The sequence below is a fragment of the Rhinoraja longicauda genome, chromosome 1 (assembly GCF_053455715.1).
Source record: "Rhinoraja longicauda isolate Sanriku21f chromosome 1, sRhiLon1.1, whole genome shotgun sequence".
Lineage (NCBI taxonomy): Eukaryota > Metazoa > Chordata > Chondrichthyes > Rajiformes > Arhynchobatidae > Rhinoraja > Rhinoraja longicauda.
This window is the reverse complement of record NC_135953.1, coordinates 64,350,445-64,366,748: the sequence shown is the minus strand read 5'-3', so window position 1 is coordinate 64,366,748 and position 16,304 is coordinate 64,350,445. Positions and strand designations below refer to the sequence as shown.

The window sequence follows — 16,304 nt, the reverse complement described above, 5'->3', positions numbered from 1 at the left end:
GCCATGTATCCTGTAGATGGTACAAACCGCTGCTACTCTGTGGCGGTGATGGAGTGACTGAATGGTTGTCTACCCATTGGGTTGATGTGTCCTATGTGATGCTGAGCTGCTTGAGTGTGGTTGAAAGCCACATTCTTCCATGCAAGTAAAGAGTGTTCAGTCCTGATTTTGGATTTGTAAAAGGGAGATATTACCTGACGAACTTGTTGGAGTTATTTGAGGAGGTTAATAGCAGGATAGACAAAGGAGATGGCTGAAAAGCCTAATTTTGCTCCTAGAACTTATGAACATTTAAACCTTATAAATGCTGAACAGGCTTTGGGGAGTTAGGAAATGTGTTACTCATCACAGGATTCCTAGCTTCTCATTGTAGCCACATTGTGTATTTTGCTCATCCAGATCAATTTCTGGTCACTGGTAACTCCCAGGACATTGCTAGAGGGGTATTTAGTGAAGGCACTGGATGTCAGGGGGTTTCCTCCTCTTGTTTATCACCATTATTTGGTGTGAATGTTACTTGCCATTTATTATCTCAAACCTGGATATCGGGGCTCTGTTGATCCAATCTGGACTCTAATCTGTCAGACTATGGGATCTCCCATATGAGACTTTGTCAAAGGCCAAAGTACATGAAAACTATATCACCCAATAATATTTAGTTAAGATAGATACAAAGTGCTGGAGTAACTCAGCAGGTCAGGCAGCATCTCTGGAGAAAAAGAATGGATGACGTTTCGGGTCTCAGCCCGAAATGTTGCCCAAGCTTTAACTCCAAAGATGCTGCCTGATTCGCTGAGTTACTCTAGCACTTTGTGTCTATCTTTGGTATAAACCAGCCCTTGCAGTTGCTTCCTACACAATATATTTAATTATCTCTGCTAAAAGCTCAAATTAGTCCTACTAATCTCCAGACAAGATCTCCCACAACAAATAAATACTGAAGTTCCTGATCAATCCATACCTTTCCAAGTGCAGATTAATCCTGATAGTTAGAATGTTTTCCACACTACCACCCTTAGACTAACTGGCTTGTAATTACCTGGTGTATCCCTGCTGCCTTTTTTGAATATTTGCTCACTGAAGAGTTATCTGGGGATTTATCCACTTCTGTGACCGTTGAGACACCTAATGCATCATCCATTTTATCTTAACAAGTTCTGAAAATCACACCATCCCCATTAAAGTCTTCAATTGGTGTACCAGTTTTGTCACAGCAATGCCATGCACCCTGAAATTGCCCAAAATGCTCACAAATACGGCACAAATTCTATCCAGGCAATTACTGCCCAATCAATCTACTCCTAATCATCGGCAAGGTGATTGAAGATATCTTCAACAGTCCAACAAAATAACTTACTCACCAACAACCTGCTCACCAATGCCTAGTTTGGATTTCAGCAGCAACACTCATCTCCAGATTGCATCACAGTTGTGGGCTAAACATTGATGAATGAAGTGAATTCCAGAGTTAAAATGAGATTGACCCCCCTTTGACCTCAAGAGAGCATTTGACCAGGTGTGGCCTCCATGCACCCTGCTCAAACTGAAGTCAATGTCACCAAAGCTTAAATCACTCCAGTGGTTAGAAACATATATGACAGAAAGGAAAATAGTGGTCAATTATCTCTTCCCCAGGACAGGAGCTCCTCCGTACATCGTCTGAGGCCCAAACATCTTCAGCTGCCTCATTAATGACTTTCCTTCTATCATAAGGTTAGAAGTGGGGTTATTCACTGATTATTGCATAATATCCAAACCTACTTGGAACTCCTCAATAAATGAAACAGCCCGTGCCTACATGCAGTAGTAATTTAACTATACTCAGGCATGTGCTAAATAACATTGGCAAGTGACAAATAACACCAAGTGCAAGTACATGCTGTGCAAAAACCAAAACTAACAAGAGAGTTTAATCACTGAGCTTTGACGTTCAACGTGCAATCCCAACCACAGGAGTGCTTTCCCTTTGACTACATGACTTTGGGTTTATCAGGGTGCCTCACGCCACATCATTGATCAGAAACTCGACTGGATCAACCACGTAAACTGTGATTGTAGGAACAGCTTAGAGATGGAGTTTCCTGTGGTGAATGAATCATCTCCTGACATCTCATGCCTTTCAGCCATCTGCAAGTCACACCAAGAGCTGGATGGAATGCTCTCCACTTGCCTAGATGAGTCTCGCTCCAACAACACTCATGAAAGTTTGCATCATCCTGGGCTGAGCAGCCCACTTGACATTCAATTCACCTCCATGAATATTCACCCCCTTCACTACCAGTGAGTGGTCTCTTCACTGTGCACCATCTACAAAATGCACTTCTAACCTCAGTTACACTGACAGCACCTTCCAAATTTGTGGGATCTACCACCAAGAAGAACAAGGGCTGCTGGTGCACAAGATCACCACCACCCACGTGTTCCCCTCCAAAAGCAAATACCATCTCTACTTGGAAACATATCGCTGTTGCTTCACTGTTGCTAAGTCCTGGTAATCCCTTCCCAACAGCATTGTGTGGAAATAATAAATGTTTCAGGAAGGCAGCTCACTGCTACCTTTCCAAGAGCAATAAATATTGATCCCGCCAATGACACTTATGCCTTGAAAAATGAATTTTAAAAACGCCTTTTCTGCTCATTTCAGTGCTCACAGATCTACACTGCCCAATTTGATAAACAGCGCAAAGAATGTTACAATTGGCTGTTTAGCAACAATGTTGACTCATTTGGCACCAGAGAATATTATGCTAAATGTCCCAATTCCTTGACCAAAGGTCTATTAAAACACATTATAGTTAATACATAGAACAGTACAGCACGGGGAAGGGCCCTTCCGCCCATATTGTTTGCACCGTTATCAATGAAAGTTAGAATATTCCAATGATCCCTTTCAAAGATTAGTCATTTGTGTTATTGTACTTGTGTTCAGTGTAGTTAAATTGCAAAATCAAAATTAGCTGAGCAAGATGAAACACCCATAACAAAATTCATCTGATATTTCTTCCACTCTTAAAATTCTAAGATGTATTTTGAATGCATGATCCTCTCCATCCAATGTTCTTCCATGCTAGGTGCAAGGCAAATAAGTTCAGGTCAGGAAAAAAAATGAAGAAAACCTGCTGCTATATCAATCCATGTAACCTGAGTTCTTAGAAATATATATTTTTTGTTCTTTATTTATCCATGCAGTACCATATTATTCTTGGCATGTTCCAGTGTATTTCAAACCCTTCGTTTTGAAGGTAGCAAGTATCTAATTACCGCTGAAGTGTCCAGGAAGAGAAGCAGCAGAAAGATTCAGTTACTGCTGATAATTGGGTTTTTTCTGACTACAAGACAGCTCGTCCCTCAAAAACGGCGGCATCTTTGACAACATTCACACATACATAGAGAAATTCACTAAGGTCAGAATATTGCTTTAATAAACCATTGGCATTTTAAGTCATGAGCCAAAAGTTAAATAACATGGATGTTGGAATTTTTTTTTTGCTTGCAAATTAACATTGGTCTAGGGCCTGCAGTTATTGACCAGCTAATAAATTATTCAATGAACAGATTTATCCAGTATTACTTTCAATGAACACAATTAAATCATGAAAATATGCATGTCCACATTACATTTTTTCCCAATATAACTATCCAAACTATAACTAACGTTATACAAAGTCTATAAAATATAATTTTACATCAATCAAATAAGAAATAAGGGGCCTGACATTGTTAGCTATAAGAGCATAAGCATTTTTAAATACTTTATTCACACACTAATCTTTATTTTTTGCAGGGGCTCCATTAGAAGGTAGATAACAGTGAGGCACACATTTATTTAATATATATGAAAACTTTGGATCGTAAATAGAAGGAATGCAAAAGAGATTACAGAAAATAGTTCTTTAATGACTGAAATTAAATGAATGAATTAGCAGAGATTGAGCATGAAAATATCCATTAATTATCAATAATGTTACATATTTTCTTATGTTATAATGTATTTATTTAAAATATCTATATATTGTATGTACAATCAAATATCACATTTGCACAAGACATCAATCAATAGCACAACCTAACAACTTTGCAACATAGCTATGTATTCGTCAAGGGACATACAACACTAAAGCAAGAATTGGAATTGGAATTGGATGTTCCACACAATTACAGACATGTAATTACGTTATTACTCTTTGTTCACAGGTTCTCACCATAACCTTTGCAATCTTGAATTCTGTCAAAGTGTTGACAGGCAGAATCAAGATAATGTCCCATTGGTGTTTCAGTTACTTCCCTTTTTTTTTTGCAGTACCTAATAATTTGAGCAGAAACCAAACATATACCAGTATTGAGATCATACACAATGAACAAATAACCAATACACATCCATTGTGCAAAGTGACCCAATGGACTGAAAACATCATTGTCGCTCCTTGGGCCCTCCGAAATGTGAATGATTGGTGTTTTTGATTAAAATTTAAGATATTCCACAGACATTTAACATCATTAGTCTACTCAAACAATATTTATCAGAAAGATATTGCTTCCTTTTGTCCTAAAGTACCAACACTATTCCTGCATTTATCTATTTACATCGAAACAATGTACAAATAAATGGTAAGTGAATTTAGAATTTACTGTTAAATTTTATCTTTAAGTTTAGCAATTATTTCAGTAGCTGCTCTCTTTGGTTTGGAATGGTAATTTTATAGGACAGATATACAACATGCTTATTGAAAACCTATTCAAATTTAGGAACTATGATACTATGCTAGACATCTTAAACAATGTAAGAAATGCTGATAGAAGGTAATTATGTATGATACCGAAGGGAAGCATTATTCTGGTACTTAGGAGATTGCAAAGAAAAGCGAACCTGTTCTTGTTGGAGAGAATGCCCAGGAGAGAAAAAATGACTTAGATCCTCAACATACTGAAAGGCACAAGGAAAAAAAAATGAGCGTGGTTTCTTTCTAATTTTCATAACTTTAAAGGAAATACTGACATGAATGCAAAGCACAAACGCCTTTTATATTCATATCTATATATTTTTATAAAATTTTAATTAATAGAGGTAAATATAACTTCTGGGAAGTAAATTTAATTGTGGAACTAGAGACTACAAACCCCATGAAAACATCTCAAGCAAAACTGGACATTTTGGTTTCTCCTCCTGGTTCGACAAAATAGGACCAAAATTATTTTTGAAAACATCATTTCTGCAGCCAGTTTCACCGTGCTCCCATTGAACTAATTCAACTCATCCTATCATTGTCATCCTTCCCCACCTTCTCCCCTACTGTAAACTAATTTTCATCTCTCTTTCCCGGCTATAATGAAGGATTGCTGACCTGACACATGGACTCTCTCTCTTTCCGCAGATGCTGCCTGACCTGCTCAGACTTTCCAGCATTTTCTGTGTTTTAGTTCAGGTTATCTGCTTTATATTGTTTTATTGCCATCTCCTCTTCATTCTTTATTTATTTCGTTCACATTCTCAATCCACAAAGAGAAGTGTGGATTCAGCTGTGGAAAAATATATCTTCAATAATGCAATCAACTGCTTTCATGTGGCATTTTGGTGCAGCTTGAATTCATGGGATGGAAGCATTAGGGGTCCAGATCATGTAGGTATTGAACGTTTTGTCTTGTTCTTGTGGTTTCACTGTTTCTATATTTGGTACTTGCTTGAAGCTTGTGTCTCTTATCTGGTGCTAGGTGAACATTGGTTCGCTGTCACTGAATACATCCTTATTTTAGCTCTATTGCATTTCCATTGAGACTCCGCAGGCACTTTTACGACCATTAGAAACAAGCCCACTCATTAAAGTTTTCTTGGATTTTCCCAATAAATCTTGAAACAAAATATAATTTGAAAATTAGGTTGTTACAAAAATACCAATAAAGGTAAATTACTTATCTTCGTTATATTGTGGACGATCTAGAAAAAAGGCCATCAGGCATTAAAAATATGTTTCACAAACACGGGAAATTTAATCAGTTGAGCAGAAGTTTCAGAAATTATTAACTCACTTTTAATGTCACTTGAATCTAGGCATGAAAATAGAAATGAGGACCTCACTTCTGATGAAGGGGTCTGGTGTCTGATGGTAATATTAAGTTGTAATTTCTACTGCAGAGACTAGTGAACTAGTTGTGTACTTTCAGAATTTCCAATTTTTCTTCTTGAATGCAGATGTGTCTCAATCATCTGATGATGATCTATTCTTCATGCTGCACCCATACCTGCCATTGGTGATCATCGTCAAGTACTTACATTCAGCCTTCTAGTTTTTGATACTGAGGCAAATCATGATATTGGGGAAGAAGAATAAACCAGGAACCCAAATCTGTCCTCATTTATGATGAGTGTCAGTGTCAGTGCATATGTGTGCGGGTTTGTGTGCCAGTGTGTGCTTACGTGTGTGCTTATGTGCGTGTGTGTGCTTACGTGTGTGCTTATGTGCGTGTGTGTGCTTACGTGTGTGCTTATGTGCGTGTGTGTGCTTGTGTGCGTGCATGAGAGAGAGAGAGAGAGACAACGAGAGAGAAAAACAGAACACTGTTCATTTAAAACCAAGCAGTACCGAGAATGTTGCTGTTCGTACATCAGACTAATGAGCCTTAAATGAAACCCCTGCATTATTTTATCAATAATGACCTTTTCCAACAGTTAATTTTTTTTTTCTGTAGTGGTAAATTTACAATTCATTTTCTGCTTTCTCCATGGTGTCTTTTGAGAGGTAGACCACCCAATAAACCATGTTAAATGCACCAAATGTTACCGGGAAAAGTATACGAGCGTACTTGTCAATTTTGCTGGTTCCAGCACTTGCAGGTGAAGCTGGAGGAGGGGCTGGGGCAGCCATGGTGGTGGGGATGGTGGTGGTGGGTGAAGAATGCTTTTGGGCTGGTCCAAATAGTCTTGATGCAGGCAGGCTCTGTTCAAGTGTTGCTCCACTGCGATGAACAGGCGTTGGTCTCATTGAAGCGATGGTGGGGGTGCAAGGAGGTGGTGGTGGAGTGCTTCTCATTGAAAGTATGGTAGGGGATGTATGGGTGGCTCTAAATAAACTGGGACTTGGCATAGAAGAGGAAGGTGGAATACATGACAGCGGAACCTGTCCAATTATAGTAGGTCTCAGTTTCAAATTCATGCTATCATTCCCCAGGTAATCTCTCTTACTACTCAGAATGTCTGATTGCGCCAAGAAGTTCATTCTTTTCCTTAAATTGCCATTTGAATCAGGTTGCTATGGGTGAAGACAGAAAGACAATAATTCAGTAGCAGAAAGTACAAAGTTTCAGAATTTTGGCATTATTGGTTGTGGTTATTTGCAATTGATTTTATGTACAATACAGTAATAATATTTAGAGGCAGAAGCAACTGCAGATACTAGAAACGTTAAACACAAAATGCTGGAGGAACTCAATGGATCAGGAAGGATCTTTTTAGTTTAGTTTAGTAATACAGTGATACGGCGTGGAAAACAGGCCAGTCGGCCCACCGAGTCCACGCCGACCAATGTTCCACAATCCCTGGAATTATCCTACACACGAGGGTCAATTTTAACAAAGACAATTAACGTCTTTGGAGTGTGGGAGGAAACCAGAGCACCTGGAGAAAACCTATGTAATCACGGGGAGAACGTACAAACTCCATACAGACAGCACCTGTAGTCAAGATCGAACCTACGTCTCTGGCACTGTAGGAAAGCAACTCTTCCGCTGCGCCACCATGTTACTCCATCTGTGGGGAGAATGGAAAATCGATGTTTCAGGTTGGGACCCTTCCTCAGAAGAAAGGTCCAAACCTGAAACATCGCCTGCCCATTCCCTCCACAAACCCGTTTGGATTCATCCAGCACTTTGTTGCAGTTGCAATACTTTTTGGTCTCATTTTCTCCATTGCTGGTTGTTCATTTGGAATGGCCAAACAATTAATTAGAAATTTTGAAGGATCTGTTTTCTCAGCCGCAATCTCTGGAGAACCAAACGCTCCAAAACATTGTTTCAACGCTTTGAAGAAAAGAACTCAAATCCCAAAGATCCCATAGAGGATACTGGCCTATTTATAGCAATGTTCCCTGGAACAAAACTCACTACCAAGCAATTATTGCAGTGGATCAGCGGCATTTCATAACAAAGAACTCCAACCCACAGCTGACTATTTCATCCAGGAACCAAGCAGAACCGTGATGTTTATCCCGAGGAATGGTTGGGAATAGCTCATCAAATACTGCTTTTGAATATCGGTCGTCCAGATCATTTTGTGGGCTGATTGTATTTAGAGAAAGGAAATTATTTTACATGTAAAAAATGCCAACTGTGTGCACATTTGTTTGGTATTTATCTGGAGTTTACACATTATGACTCTCCAAAGTTCAACCCAGAGCGATCACTGGTCTTTCTTTTAGTTTTTTCTTTCGAGATACAGTGCGGAAACAGGCCCTTCGTCCCTCCGAGTCCGTGCCGACCAGCGATTCCCGCACACTAACATACGAGGGCCAATTTACCATTTAACCAAAGCCAATTAGCCTACAAACCTGTGTAGGAAGGAACATAATGTAGAAGAAAACCTGTGTAGGAAGGTCTGAAGAAGGGTCTCGACCCAAAACGTCACCCACTTCTTCTCTCCAGAAATGCAGCCTGTCCCGCTGAGTTACTCCAGCATTTTGTGTCTATCTTTAGCCTACAAACCTGTATATCTTTGGAGTGTGAGAGGAAACCCATGCAGGTCACAGCGAGAATGTACAAACTCCGTACAGACAGCACCCGTAGTCAGGATCGAACCCGGGTCTTTGGCGCCTTAAACAGCAACTCTACCACTGCGCCACCATGCCGCACTAATCTAATTTACCTCATCCCATAGAAGGTATTTAAGCTGGCCAAAGTCTCTATTCTTGATCACTATCGCGAGATTATAGAAATGGTTCTTACTTGAAATGTGTGAGGTAGTGATCTTTGATTATCGACGATCAACTTGTGTACAAATATTGGTCAGCATTTTTCTCACCATATCATTTTTGATCCAATGGAACTAAATGGTTGAGGATGCGCAGAAGCCATTGTTCTCAAGCTTGATCAGTGCTTAAATCCAAATTTGAATCTCTCCCTTCACAAATTGATGTATTCCACATTTCTATTGCCATGATTTGTAAGTGGTACTACTAATTTTATAATTGCGGTCCCATGGTGGAGATGCAATTACATTGCTCCAAAAGTGCATTACTGAGACCCAGATACGTAAAAGGTACACAGTTTTGCACCATTCTGCAATTGAAGTCTGTCCGACTACCTTATTTTATGACTGACAATGTTGAGTATTCAAACCCAACATGGATTTGCCATAGACAGACACAAAGTGCTGGAGTAACTCAGCGGGTCGGGCAACAACTCTGAAGAAAAAGGATGGGTGACATTTCGGGTCAAGACCCTTTTTCAGACTGAAAGTAGGTGGGGGGGGGGGGGGGGGGGGGGGAAGAGACCTGAGATAAGAAAAGGACATGCCAAATCAGGTTTAAAGCAATCACCGTCAACCTTGGTTCGTAAAAGCTTTTGATATTTCCTCACCAGAATTGGTCAAATTGGTGAGAAATCATCAGTAGATTTGAAGAAGAGATTTTTGTTTTGAAGATGTTCAGAAAGGCTAAAAGATGCCAAGTAAAGCCAACTGATCTCCATGAGGCTGACCATCGTAGTTCTTTCTGCTTTTCTAAGGTTGCAGTGTTTCTAATCAGTTAAATTGCACTTTTGGAATTGTTTCCTCAGCTACTGGTGATTTCTGATCATTTGTTAGACATGACGAGTCCATGTCAGTTTTACATTTTCAACATTTTCAATCATAAGGCAGTGAACAGCTTTCAATTGCAGAATTTAAATGAATTCAATTGAAATGAATGGTGCAATACTGCGTAAATTTTCCTTCAACCTCTTATAGACAATAAACAATAGACAATAGGTGCAGGAGGAGTCCATTCAACCCTTCGAGCCAGCACTGCCATTCAATGTGATCATGGCTAATCATTCTCAATCAGTACCCCGTTCCTGCCTTCTCACCATACCCCCTTATACTTGTTATACTTGCTAACATGAATAATTCTGGGAATGCGGGACAAAGATTATGTGATTGATTTTAATTTACCAACTGTGGACTTGCTATGATTAGCAAGAGAGATTGCAGTAGAGAGTCACCTAAATTGGAGGGCTTGAGTTATAAAGAGATTAGATAGAATAGATTTTACTCAAACAAAGGAGGCTGAGAGGTGACATGATAGATGCATATACAATTACGAGGTAAAAATTGAATAGATAGGAAATGCTTTTCCATGGTAAGAGTATCCAAAACTAGAGGGCATAGGTTTGAGTTGAGAGGAAAGAGGTTTAAGGGGATTGGTTGAAAGATTGAAAGATACCACATGGAAATAGGCCCTTCGGCCCACCGACTCCATGCTGACCATCGACGACCCATTCACACTACTTCTATGTTATTTCACTTTCACATTCGGAGCAATTATACAGATGCCAATTAGACTACAAACCCTCTCCTCTTTGCGATGTTGGAAGAATCCGATGAACCAGGAGGAAACAGTGTGTAAACTCCACATAGACAGCACCCAAAGTCAGGATCAGAGCCGGGTGTCTGGTGCTGTGAGGCCGCAGCTCTACCAGCTGCACCACTGAAATGCTCAAGCATTGCCCTGAATGGGTAATTGTATGTATGTGTGTACATGTGTGTTTGTGTTTTGTGTGTGTGTGTGTGTGTGTGTACACATGTGCGCACGTGTTTGTGTGTTTTGTGCGGGCTTGTGTGTGTATTTTGTGTGAACCCGAGCAAAGAACAAACAGTTGGAAGAACTAGAAGTTAGCAAGAGTCTAATCAAGCATCCCGTTACATTCGCAGATGCTGCTTGACCTGCTGAGTTGCACCAGCAGTTTTCTTTTGTGTAAAATTATTATATCCGAAATGCTTTTGTTTAGTATTTAAAAGAACTTCAAAAATGTACTAAATTAAGGGACTCCGAATAGCCCCTTAATCTGGCCCCTTCCCTGACCATACTGATCAGCTGCTCACTGAGAGGATGTTTGTCAAGATGAAACAGCAACAACATTTCATCATGCAAGCTTGACTCGGTATGAAAATTATTGTTATTATTATTGCTGAAAAATGAACACACACACTGTCTTTACCATTACGCATTATTATAGTAGCTAATGATTACCTGAAGAGCATTCTCTGAGACAGAGACAGTTTTTATCAGGGAAGGTGGAGATAGACCTGAAGACTTGGCTGCCCTTTTTTGGGCTTTCTCATCTTGTAAGTTGGTGAAGTAGTTAACGGCAGCAAATTCGATCAGAGCAGAGAACACAAAGGCAAAGCAAACTGCAATGAACCAGTCCATGGCTGTGGCATAGGAAACCTTTGGCAAGGAGTGTCGGGCACTGATGCTCAGTGTCGTCATGGTTAGAACTGTTGTTATACCTTTAATAGAGAAGATAAATTATTTTCTTGGAGAGAAATATCAACAGGCATAATGCACTCAGACATATCAAAATTATTCAGGTACATTTTATACTATGAACAGATAAGCTATTCTTTTGAATCAAATGATGGGAGTCCTTGGATTTTGAAAGAGTTCCATTCTTAAAACTGTCCACAAACCAGTTTTACCATGTCAGAATATAAGTATTTCAATCAGGGTTGATTTACATGAAGTTAGACACAAAGTGCTGCAGTAATTTAGTGGGTCAGGCAGCATCTCTGGAGAAAAGGGAGGGGTTATGTTTCAGGCCAGGACCCTTCTTCAAACCAGCGTCTGCATTTCCTCAGATAGACACAAAAAGCTGGAGTAACTCAGCGGGACAGGGAGCATCTCTGGTATATATCCCTGATTATATCTTTGGTATAGTAAGAAAATAACTGCAGATGCTGGTACAAATCGAAGGTATTTATTCACAAAATGCTGGAGTAACTCAGCAGGTCAGGCAGCATCTCAGGAGAGAAGGAATGGGTGACGTTTCGGGTCGAGACCCTTCTTCAGACCCTTCTTCCTTTGTCCCGCCCCCCTTACCTGTCTCACCTGGAAAGACTGTTTGGGTCCTTGGATGGAGTTCAGAGGGGAGGTAAAGGGACAGGTGTTGCATCTCCTGCAGTTGCAGGGGAAAGTGTCTGTCCTCAGCAGAGGCCTCACCTTTGTTCCCCTCCGCCCTCACATCAACGAGTTCCGGGTCCGTCATGATGTGGAACTCTTCTTCCGTTGTCTCCGCCTCCGAGCCTTTTTCCATGGGAAGGAGTCCTCACCCCCCAGTGATGACCCGTTCTCCCGTCTCCAGCAGACCCCCTCCTCTTGGACTACCCCGGCTGGCCAACTACCCTCACTAGAACTTTTCATCTCCAACTGCCGGCGGGACATTAACCGCCTCAAATTCTCCACTCCCCTGACTCACACTAACCTCTCCCCTCCTGAACGTGCAGCCCTCCACTCACTCTGCAACAACCCTGACTTAGTCATCAAACCCACTGACAAGGGAGGTGCTGTGGTAGTCTGGCGTGCTGACCTCTACCGGACCGAGGCCAGACGACAACTCTCAGACACCTCCTCCTACTTATCCTTGGACCATGATCCCACCGATGAACACCAGACCTTAATCATCAACATCATCACAGACCTCACCATTTCCGGTGCTCTACCCTCTAATGCCTCCAAACTTATCGTTCCCCAGCCCCGCATGGCCCGATTTTACCTTCTACCTAAAATCCATAAACAGAAATCTCCCAGCAGACCCAATGTTTCTGCCTGCTCATGTCCCACTGAACTTATTTCCACCTACCTTGACTCCATCCTATCCCCCCTGGTCAAATCCCTCCCCACCTACATCCAAGTGCCTTCAAGAGAGAGCTAGATAGAGCTCTTAAGGATAGCGGGGTCAGGGGGTATGGGGAGAAGGCAGGAATGGGGTACTGATTGAGAATGATCAGCCATGATCACACTGAATGGTGGTGCTGGCTCGAAGGGCCGAATGGCCTATCCTGCACCTATTGTCTAAGACACCTCACATGCTCTCCGTCTCCTCAATAACTTCCGGTTCCCAGGCCCCCACTCCCTCATCTTTACCATGGATGTCCAGTCACTCTACACTTCCATCCCCCACAAGGAAGGTCCTGAAGCCCTCCGTTTCTTCCTCGACCGTAAAACCAGCCAATCCCCATCTGCTAACACTCTCCTCCGCCTAGCAGAGCTGGTTCTTACCCTCAACAACTTCTCCTTTGAATCCTCCCACTTCCTCCAAACCAGAGGCGTAGCTATGGACACTATGCCTGCCATTTTGTCGGGTACGTCAAACAATCCTTGTTCCGGGCGTACACCGCTACCTATGCTACATCGACGACTGCATTGGTGCTACCTCTTGTACCAATGCAGAACTCACTGACTTCATACACTTCACTACCAATTTCCATCCTGCTCTTAAATATACTTGGACTATCTCCGACATCTCCCTACCATTTCTGGACCTCACCATCTCCATCACAGGAGACAGACTGATATCTACTATAAACCCACTGACTCACACAGCTATTTGGACTAAACTTCTTCCCACCCTGTCTACTGCAAAAAGTCTATCCCCTACTCCCAATTCCCTTGCATCTGCGCCCAGGATGAAGTGTTTCACACTAGGGCATCAGAGATGTCCTCATTCTTCAGGAAACGGGGCTTCCCCTCTTCCATTATAGACGAGGCTCTCACTAGGGCCTCTTCTATATCTCGCAGCTCCGCTTTTGTTCCCCCTCCCCCATTCATAACAAGGACAGAATCCCCCTCGTTCTCACCTTCCACCCCACCAGCCAGCGTATCCAACAAATCATCCGCCAACATTTCCGTCACCTACAACGGGACCTCACCACTGGCCACATCTTCCCATCCCCACCCCTTTCTGCATTCCGCAGAGACCGTTCCCTCCGTAACTCGTCCCTTCCTACCAAAACCACCCCATCCCTGGGCACTTTCCCCTGCAACCGCACGAGATACAACACCTGTCCCTTTACCTCCTCCCTCAACTCCATCCAAGGACCCAAACAGTCTTTCCAGGTGAGACAGAGGTTCACCTGCACCTCCTCCAACCTCATCTATTGTATCCGCTGCTCTAGATGTCAGCTTCTTTACATCGGCGAAACCAAACGCATGCTCGGCGATCGTTTCGCTCAACATCTTCGCTCAGTCCGCCTTAACCAACCTGATCTCCCGATGGCTGAGCACTTCAACTCCCCATCCCACTCCCAGTCTGACCTTTCTGTCATGGGCCTCCTCCAGTGCCATAGTGAGGCCCACTGGAAATTGGAGGAACAGCACCTCATATTTCGCTTGGGCAGCTTGCAGCCCAGCAGTATGAACATTGACTTCTCCAACTTTAGATAGTTCCTCTGTCCCTCTCTTCCCCTCCCCCTTCCCAGATCTCCCTCTATCTTGCTGTCTCCACCTATATCCTTCCTTTGTCCCGCCCCCCTGACATCAGTCTGAAGAAGGGTCTCGACCCGAAACGTCACCCATTCCTTCTCTCCTGAGATGCTGCCTGACCTGCTGAGTTACTCCAGCATTTTGTGAATAAATATCTTTGGTATAAATCAGCATCTGCAGTTCCTTCCTGCACATTTTGTCTGCATTTCCTTTCTACACATAGATTTCCATTAACATTTATTTACTGCCTTCCCCTGTATAATTTAAAATGATACACTATCACAATGTCCAACATCCATTGGTTAGCTTAGATGCTCTTTAAGTATCAATGGATTTTACATTGTTTGATAAAATACTTCACAAGTGTAAAAAAAAAAAAGCCTTCTCAGCTTCCAAAGCAAATCCTAAGATCATAAGATCATAAGTGATAAGACTAGAATTAGGTCATTTGGCCCATCAAGTCTACTCCGCCATTCAATCATGGCTGATCTATCTCTCCCTCCCAACCCCATTTTCCTGCCATCTCCCCATAACCTCCGACACCCGTACTAATCAAGAATCTATCTCTGCCTTAAATATATCCACTGACTTTGCCTCCACAGCCGTCTGTGGCAAAGAATTCCACAGATTCATCACTTTCTAACTAAAGAAATTCCTCCTCACTCCTTCCTAAAAGAACGTCCTTTAATTCTGAGGCTATATCCTCTAATCCTAGACTCTTCCACTAGTGGAAACATCCTCTCCACATCCACTCTGTCCAAGCCATTCATAATCCTGTACGTTTCAATGAGGTCCCCCTTCATTCTTCTAAATTCCAGCGAATATAGGCCTGATGCCGTCAAACGCTCATCATATGTTACCCTACTCATTCCTCAGATCATTCTTGTAAACCTCCTCTGAACCCTCTCCAGAGCCAACACATCCTTTCCTCAGATATGGTGCCCAAAATTGCTCACAACATTCCGAATGCAGCCTGACCAGCACCTTATAGAGCCTCACCATTACGTCCCTGTTTTTGTATACCAGCCCTCTCGGAAAAAAAAAAGCTAGCATTGCGTTTGCTTTCCTTGCTACTGATTCAACTTGCAGATTAACGTTTTGGGAACCCTGCACCAGCACTCCCAAGTCCCTTTGCACCTCGAATTTCTGGATTCTCTCCCCACTTAGAAAATAATCTACGCCTTTATTCCTATCACCAAAATGCATGACTCCACACTTTGCTACACTATATTCCATATGCCACTTCACTGCCCACTTTCCCAATCTATCCAAGTCCTTCTGCCGAGTCCCTGCTTTCTCTACACTACCTGCCCCTCCACCTATTTTTGGATCATCCACAAACTTCACCATAAAGCCTTCAATCCCCTCATCCAAATCATTAATGTGATATTGTAACAAATCTCATAAGTGGTCTCCCACTGTGTGCTGGCAGCTGCCATTCTTAAATACACACAAACACACACACACATATATATACACACACACATATATATACATACATATATACATATACTGTAAATATATATATATATACACATATATATATGTGTATATATATATATATATATATATACACACACACACACACACATATATATATATATATAATATATATATATATATATATATATACACACGCGTACACACACACATTTTTTTGTTGAAGACTTGTTGGCTTTTGAATTAACAAGAGGCTATCCCTATTCTGAACTCCTGAAGATGGTTGTAATTTTTTAGCTTTCCTGGCTGAAAAAAATGTTTTGTAAATTTAGGAATTTTTGTAATTCCATAAATCATGACAAGTTATGGTTTTCTTAAATCAGGTAATCTGTAATTCAGGGAGCCTATACATTTTATTGT

At 41.6% G+C, this 16,304-nt stretch overlaps 1 protein-coding gene across 7 annotated transcripts in view; it reads right to left on the bottom strand.

Annotated features, from left to right (window-relative positions):
• Window positions 1-3,409: 3,409 nt before the first annotated feature.
• The window catches only part of LOC144593409 (gamma-aminobutyric acid receptor subunit alpha-4-like), a 40,263-nt gene continuing 27,368 nt past the window's right edge, over window positions 3,410-16,304 (bottom strand). For 6 of the 7 annotated variants that reach the window (XM_078398965.1, XM_078398921.1, XM_078398959.1 and 3 more), the window contains 2 exons: window positions 11,214-11,473; window positions 3,410-7,244 (listed from right to left, as the gene is read on the bottom strand). In XM_078398965.1, coding sequence (XP_078255091.1) covers window positions 6,693-7,244; window positions 11,214-11,473 — 812 coding nt within the window. In that variant the 3' untranslated portion in view covers window positions 3,410-6,692. The remainder of the gene's footprint in view (window positions 7,245-11,213; window positions 11,474-16,304) is intronic. The other variant, XM_078398973.1, reaches the window with a different exon arrangement.